This window comes from Canis aureus, chromosome 38 (assembly GCF_053574225.1).
Source record: "Canis aureus isolate CA01 chromosome 38, VMU_Caureus_v.1.0, whole genome shotgun sequence".
NCBI classification, from domain to species: Eukaryota; Metazoa; Chordata; class Mammalia; order Carnivora; family Canidae; genus Canis; species Canis aureus.
Genome location: NC_135648.1, coordinates 3,621,749 through 3,629,504, shown reverse-complemented (window position 1 = coordinate 3,629,504; position 7,756 = coordinate 3,621,749). Strand labels below are relative to the sequence as shown.

At 61.3% G+C, this 7,756-nt stretch overlaps 1 protein-coding gene across 12 annotated transcripts in view; it reads right to left on the bottom strand.

Annotated features, from left to right (window-relative positions):
* Positions 1 to 5,485: 5,485 nt before the first annotated feature.
* Positions 5,486 to 7,756, bottom strand: part of NOS1AP (nitric oxide synthase 1 adaptor protein) — a 277,936-nt gene continuing 275,665 nt past the window's right edge. For all 12 annotated transcript variants that reach the window (XM_077887281.1, XM_077887279.1, XM_077887282.1 and 9 more), the window contains one exon: positions 5,486 to 7,340. In XM_077887281.1, the coding sequence (XP_077743407.1) occupies positions 7,118 to 7,340 (223 nt within the window). In that variant the 3' untranslated portion in view covers positions 5,486 to 7,117. The remainder of the gene's footprint in view (positions 7,341 to 7,756) is intronic.

The window sequence follows — 7,756 nt, the reverse complement described above, 5'->3', positions numbered from 1 at the left end:
GGATTCTTATTGAGATATCTAATGTCAATCTGATTCTCTTCATTAGTTTTTTCCCTGAAAACTTTATTATTTTTCAGTAATCTCCACACCCAACATGGGGCTCGACCTCACAGCCCCTGAGATCAAGAGTCATACGCTCCACTGATTGAGTTAGCCAGGCGCCCCTTCTGGAAACTTTAAAGATGGTCTGTCTTTATGATCTTAAATTCCTCAGTAATGTGTCTGAGTGCGAGCTTTTCCTTCTCTATCCTGTTTGAAAGCCTATATACCATTTTCTTCTTAAGTTTTAATCTTTCTGCACTTCTGGAAATTCTCATTTCTTCCCCCAAAGATATCCTCCCCTTCCATTTTCTCTCTCCTACTTGGAATTCTTAAGTAAGAAAGGTTATCTCTTTCATTCCTCCCCCCACCCCATACTATTTGCTGATCTTAAGAACGTGACAGGCCTCTCTAAAATGGAGATACTGCTTTTCTCATAAATAGTTAACTATTACCATGAAAAAAAGCTGCTTTTTGCAAAAATTGTTTACCGGAAATGGCAATGCCTAAAGTCAGCCACAAGAGGTCGGACAATAACCAAGAAAACAAATACTGGGTTTCTGTGTGTGTGTGTGTGTGTGTGTGTGTGTGTGTGTGTTTAAAAAAAAGCACCATGAGGAACCTGGTAGTTATTAAAACCGGAAACATTTCTTGGAATAATACCTCTCATTTGAATGTTTAATCTCCAGTGTCGATAACAGGATTAGTGTACAAGCCAGCTTCCCTGTCAGTTTGCAATTTGAAATGCAGTAGAAGTGTTACGGCAGCTCCTGCTTGGAGCTGAAATTCTTGCAAATCTAGAGCAGATTCCTACCCCAAATCCTTGTGAATGAATGTTTTCAAGGAAAGTAGCATTGGCTCCGTCCTTACTGGTGGGGTGACTTTGGGCAGGTTGGTGACACCCCCTTGGCCTCTGGTCAGCCTCACCTGGAGAGTGCGGTAGTAATTCTCACTGCACAGGGTATTGTGGGGACTCAGACCACTGCCAGCGCAGGAGAACTTGGGAAAAACACAGTCTTCACTCTTTCCTCTTCTGTGAAATGAGAGGGCTGGTGAATGGGTCTCTCCATTTCTGGTCTACATGAAGATTCAGTGTTCAATGAAATTGCATTCACCCCCGGAGAAGGGCCAAATCTCAAAAAGTCATTTCTGGGCCCTGACTGGCTCCTGAGATTTACCAGACTGGTGTGATGGGAACAGAGAAGAGCCATGTGGGGAGGAAGGTGCCTGGTCCTCAGGTCTGGACACCCGGGCCTCCTGGCCTTGCTCTTCCCTTTATGGGCTGTAAGCCTCAGGCTCTACGTGATCACTGCCTCAACCTCAGCAAACCCATCAATAAAATGGGGCTGAAATAACCATGTCACAGGATGTGAGGATTAACGAGAGCACGTGTGTGAGTCTCTTGGCCTGCAGTAAGATACTGTATCTGAAAAATGGGCTTCGTAGGACTATCTTTACAGGGCTAATGAGAAAAACAAATGAGAGGATCAATGCAAATTGATTAGCACAAATTCCTGGAATGCACAGGAGCTTTGGAAATATAGTAACAGAGCACCAATTAATAGCAAAGCCCCAAGTGATAACGTGTGAATGTGAAGCATCGGAATGCAGTCGTCGGAGAAGCAGCACCCAGAGGTGCAGACCCCAGGCACCTTGTCACACGAGGCTGGACAGGAGTGTGGGCTTCTGCTGGCCCCGGGGCAAGGTGGCATCTGTCCAGGGAACGGAGTTAAACAGAGGCTCCGGCTGGAGATAAATGACCTACACGCCGGCCCGTTAATCATTCTCCACTTTGCATGTGGCCTCCCTCAATCCTCTCGGGTCCGAGTTCAGGTGCGGAGCGCGTGTGTGGGCAGAGGCCCCGAGGAAGGGCCGGCCCTCAGCGAGAGCCCCGTCCAGTCTGCTCCCCACCAGCCAGCTCTGGAGTGTGTGTGGGTGCGGGTGACAGACTTGGAACATGTCCCGAGATGCATTCGAAGCTCCTTGACTCCTGAGTCGAAGCGTTCAGGTCGCGGCCCGTCTTTCCCGAGCTCCTGGGCCGCGCCGTCCCAAGTGAACAGGGCTCGGGCCAGACCCGCAGGCATCGCTCGGCGGCCTGGAGGGAGGGAAGGGGACAGACGTGTGTGCGGGCCACGGGCGGCCGCAGGGAAGGGCTCCCGGAGGAAGCGATGCCTGGACCGAAAGGCCAGGAGCAAGACAGCCTGGGACGCGTCCAGGGGCAGGTCGGAGCCGACCCCCCAGGCCGGGGTGCCGAAGCTTGGCCACCGCCATGGGGGGGGAGCTGGTGGGGGGCTGGCAGGGGGCGATCGGAGACGGGGAGCCCGCCCCACGCCTCTCCCCGCCGGCCTCACCCCACAGGCCGCCTGCGCCTCGTCCAGTCCCAGAGGGTCCCCCGTCGGCCCGCTCCGAGGAACATTCTCCTGCGGCCAGGACTGTCGACGGCTCCTGACAGAGGGCCCGGGGCCTCAGCTGGGCAGGGAGGGTGGACGGAAATGATCTCCCCGGGCCTGGGGGCGGCCAGAGGCCAGACTCTGTGGTACCCCTCCCCACAACCGGGGCTGCCCGCCGCAGGCTCGGGGGCCCGGGTCACAGGGCCGACTGGGTCCCTGCCCTCCATTGCCAGAGGCCGGGCTGCTCCCGAAGGGCCCACGGCGGCCTGGTGACCTGTGCCTGCAACCGCTGGGGACACTTGCCAGGCGGCCGTCAGGAGGGCCGAACACTCACTTGGGCTGGAGCACAGGCCCGCGGGAGTTCGAGGACACGCGGGGGCCCAGGCAGGAGAGGACGCGGCGCAGGGCCCTGAGGACGGCCAGCCGGGTCCACAGCAAAACCCAAACCAAACCAGCTGCATTTTGCTGGGGTGGGTTGCTTTTCGTTTTGGGTTTTTTTTTTTTTTTTCTTTTTCCCTTTCTGGCCTATTCCCAAGAGAAAATGCTGGCCGTGCTACACATTCCTGAGGCACCTCCCGGGGCGGGGAGGAGGGGAGGCTGCTGTGGCCCAGTCGGTCTTTCACCCTCTCCTCGAGCTCACGTCCCCGCAATAACCGAGGGACCGGCTCCTGGGGCAGAGCCAGCGGGTCCCTCGAGGCGGACCCGGTCTCATGGCAGCAGCTGGAGATAAGCTGCACACAAAGGGGATTTGTGTCCGAGGAGGGACGAGCCCTGGATACTCAACGCGGAAGAATTTTCTCATTAGTCAGTGCGGGGACCCCAGGGCCGGCAGCAGCAGGGAGGAGGGCCTGTCGCAGGGGCCAAGCCCCCGGAGCTGCTTTCACTGAACAACCGAAATTAAAGCCTCTGGAGAGCATTTCCGTGGGAGCGATGGGAGACGCGGACGCCGTGGGCACCTAGGACACGGCGGGGGCGGGGGGAGCCACTGCGGGCCCGGGGGCTCTGTGCAGGCTTAATTACGCGCCCCTGCTGGCAGGGCGGCTGCAGCTGGGACTCTGCACGGGGCACCCCAAATGCTCCCCGCTGAGAGCGGAGCCCCGAGACCCCGAGGCCCCAAATCACAAAGATGAACCGTCGCCGAATCGGTGGCGGCTGCCAGCTGGACTGGAAAGCTCTGCGGTGGTAGAGACGGGAGGTGGGAGGGTGGTGGATGGGACCCCAAGTCAAAGCACACAGGGTTCTAGAACCCTCCAGGATTCGCTGGCCTGAAAGGAGCCCCAGGGCCTGCGAGCAAGTTGAACAAGCAGGAATTCTTGGAGGCCGGAGCAGCATCTGAGGCACAGCCCTGGACCAGCTCATTCCTTTAGTCCTGGAGACCGGCCGGGCTGGGCCACCGCTGGGAACGGCGAGGTGGCCTCCCGGTGACCGCTGCTCTGGTGGCTCTGGTCGGCACTTGCAGTGAGATCAGGCCCCGGGGAAGACCCGTTGCAGGTGAAATTCACTGGCCCCCTTGGGAGCCTCTGCTGTAGCTCGATGCCCTGCTCAGGGGGCCTGGGAGCGGCTCAGGCCAGGCTCCCAGGCGTCCTCACCCCCTGCCACCGTGACACGGGGACAGAGAACCAGGCATCCCCTTCCCACCACGTCACCCTGCTCACGCGGGGGCTTCGACAGGTCGGCTGGACAAATGCATCCTGGTGTCGTGCTTTCCGGACCATCAGCTCAGCCTGGAGAACAGCAGCAAGGTCCCAGAGGCACATCCACCTTTACGCTGCCTCAAAAAACCATCGTGGGCTTCATGACTTTCCCCGCCCGCCCGTCACTCCGAGTAACTCCTGTGCACAACAGTGGAAAAGGTGCGCGAAAGGCCTTTCGACTTCGTGCCTGCAGAAGCCTCTGGAGCCACCCCCCGGGGAGTGGGCCCTGAACAAGGGGCGCTGGGGCCTGCGGGCGGGGGACAGGGGCTGCTGTACTTTCAGTGCCCCCCGTCCCCCGGGCACGGATGCGTTGGACCGGGTTGGGCGTCCCTCCCGCCTTCCCAGACGGCACGGCGAGCCCCGCTGCAGAGCCAGTGGGTGACCCTCGGGCACCGGCGTCTTCTTGCACCGCGTCGAGGAACCCAGAGGCGAGTTCCACACGGGAAAGGCTGCAGCCTCCTGCCAGAGACCTTCCCGACGTGGGGCCCGGGACCCAACTGCTCAACTGCGAATCCACCACCCGGGCATGGTCACGGCGGCAAAGGGCCGCGCTGGGCAGAAAGGCCGCATCCTTCCCCCCCTTTAAAAATGCAGGTAGCGTCTGTGGACAGCGTGAAGGCCTTTCTCTGCTCCGTCCCTCTCTTCTCCACTTCCTCCCCCCATTTTTAAAAGATGTTATTTATTCATGAGACAGAGAGAGAGAAAGAGAGGCAGAGACACAGGCAGAGAGACAAGCAGGCTCCATGCAGGGAGCCCGATGCAGGACTCGATCCCGGGACTCTGGGGTCATGACCTGGGCCGGAGGCAAGCGCTCAACCACTAAGCCACCTGGGGATCCCGACTTCCTCCCTTTTAAGGTGCTCAGAGGCCTGGTGGATTCTCAGCCTGAGTCCCCGGGCTCGATGCCGACCTGGCCTCCAAGTCACACGCTCTCAACAAGCGAGCGTCAGGGTTGCCGCAGTGTGTGGGGTGCAGGGGTGGGGGAGCACCTCATCAGCAGCGCCTGTCCCCCTGGAGGCGGCCTGTGTGCCCAGGGGTGGAAGAGGATGCCAGACCCAGGGTGAGTCGCCGCCTCGAGTTCCATCCAGCGGCCCACTTGCATTTCCTCCCGAGGAGGAGGAGGCTGACGTCACGCGGCCCCTGAAACAGCCACAGGTCGGGCTGGAAGAGGGACACACAGTGGGGAGCCGGCTGCTTAGGGGGACAAATGAAGGCACAACCCGAGATCAGTTCCCCCAGGGGCCTCCAGTGGGGGTCCGCGGGCAGTGCCCACCCGCCTCATGCTTCCCCACTCCAAACCCAGCGTGCAGACACCCTCCACCCAACAAGTCACTTCCCGTCGGGAGAAACCAAGCCGGCAAGAACCAAACCGGATCGTTTTATTCCGCGGCTTCCCTCTACCAGAACACTACTAACAATATAAATATAAAATCTCTAGAAAATGCTCCGATCCGTCCTCTTCCTCTCCCAGACTGGGGCCAACCCGTCCATTCCTTCAAAGTCGACGGATCAGATGCGGGTTTGTCTCTGCGCCGCCCACATACGCGACACAGGTGCCTCTGGCTCCTGCAGGGGGACGCACCTGCCCCCTGGCGGGTTCTGGAAGCTCACTTGCGACTCATCAGGGGAAGCTTCGCGCTGCCTACGGGGTTCCAGCGGGCTTGGGGGTAACGGGGAGAGAACAGACTCGGTGCCCCCAGCTGCTTCACGTAGATCCAGGAGGCGGGGCCCTCGCTTCTCCTTAGCCTGCTCGTGTTGACTGGGCCACCCAGAGGCCAAGGCCCCGGAGATGCTGGGCTCAGTGTGAGGGGGGTGGGTGCGTGGACGGGGGGACGGGGGCTGCTGCCCTGTGACCCCAGGGAGGTCAGGCTGTGGGGGCAAACGCCGGAAGCCAGGCGGGGGGCCGGACAGACAACCGGCCCGAGGTGGTCGTCGCTGCCGCGGGGGGCACGCTCAGCCCCGCTCCAGGCACTATCCGTTACCCGCAGCATCTAGCTGCACCCGCTACGTGCTACAGCCTCCGCAGCATCTAGCACCAGACTTCAGCTTGAGCCCCGCTCCCCCGGGCTGGGGGGAGGGAGGAGCATCATCCCCAAAGGAGGACGCTGGCGGCAGGGAGATCATGCAGAGGCCAGAGGCTGCAGCAGGGTCCCGCGGCCCCCGTGTGGTGTCAGACACCGTCTGAGGCACTCCAGCGTCACCCCAGCCACGGGCCTGGGACTGCCTGGGGCCCCCGTCCTGACCCTGAGTCCGAGGGCCGGGACCTCAGCAGTGGCTGGGTGCGGCGCGGAGGGCAGGGCGCAAAGCCAGCTTGGGCCCGCGGGCACTGTGCAAGCTCCCACATCACCTGGCCGGGGCCACCCTGAGCTCGGGGGGAGCAGCCCCGGAGGGCAAGGCTCTGCTCGATGTCCCGCCGGAGACGCGAACTGGGCTTCCAGCACAGGAGCTCACGGGGAACCCCGCCAGCTCCCGGCTACAGCTTCAGATTCTCGGCCCCCACCCCCAGCTCTGCGTGCAGTGCGACACTCCAAGCCCCGCGGGGAACTCATGGGATCCCGGACGCCAGTCCCAGGAACTGAGCCCCGGGGTGGGATATCCCGTCGTCCTCATGCCCTTGGGGTCAGGCGAGACCTAGACCTTCAGTGACCGCCCTGCCCACTGCGCCCCGGCCTGCAGGGTGCCTGGCAAGCACAGCCTCTCCTGGGCAAGGGATGCAAGGCCTTGCTGTGGGCACGTGCAGGAGCCTTGCTTTCCGGAGCAACGGAAGACAGGCTGCAGGACGGGGCGGATGGGGCGGATGAGGTGGATGGGGCGGACGGGGCAAGGTGGGCAAGGTGGGCGAGGTGGCGTGGCTGCAGGCGCAGGAGGGTGGGGCGGGCGCTGGTACCCTGAAGATCCCACCCACCCTCCACCAGGCTCCCCAGTCCGTGGGACCTAGCGTGGAGATGTCACACGGCAAAGGTGAGGGGTGGGATGCAGCGGGAAGGGTCGGGGTCAGGGGAGCCGACTGATGGACAAGAGAGAGGCTGCAGGAAGCCCGTGAGCAAGACGGCCCAGCAGCTGGCCACGGCTGGATGTGCCGCGCCGGCCTTCTCCAGGGGAGCCAGCCACCCTGTTCAACAAAAGGGATGCTTTCTTCTTGCTGCAAAGGCCCCCAGGGTTGGGATCACCCCCCGACAGGGTCTCCCGGCCACAGGAAGACAGCACGACAGGACCCCTGGTGGGAGAGAGGAACATAAAAGTGGGTTAACCCAGGAGGGCAAGAAGCCGCCGGGGTCGGATGCTCCGCTCAGGCCCTGACATGGATCCCAAAGGCAGGGGTGCAGGGAGGACCGTGCGGCATCGGGGCGAGGGGAAGGCAGGGCGGAGGCCCCCCTAAGGGAGACCCCGGCGACTTCCTGAGAGTTCACTTGCCCACGGCTCCTGGCACATTCCAGCCTCGCATTCGTCACCCCGGCCCTGGCTCTTATCACCCCCGGGCCCCAGATCTGCATCACTGCAGGGGGTGGGGAGGTCCCTGAAAGCTGCTCTGACCCCCAGTGGCGGCTCTGTCTTCATCCTGCTTCCTCCATGACTTCTGCTCCGGGTTCTCTGGGGGCCAGCTCCCCCCCCCCCCCCCAGCGAGATCGTACT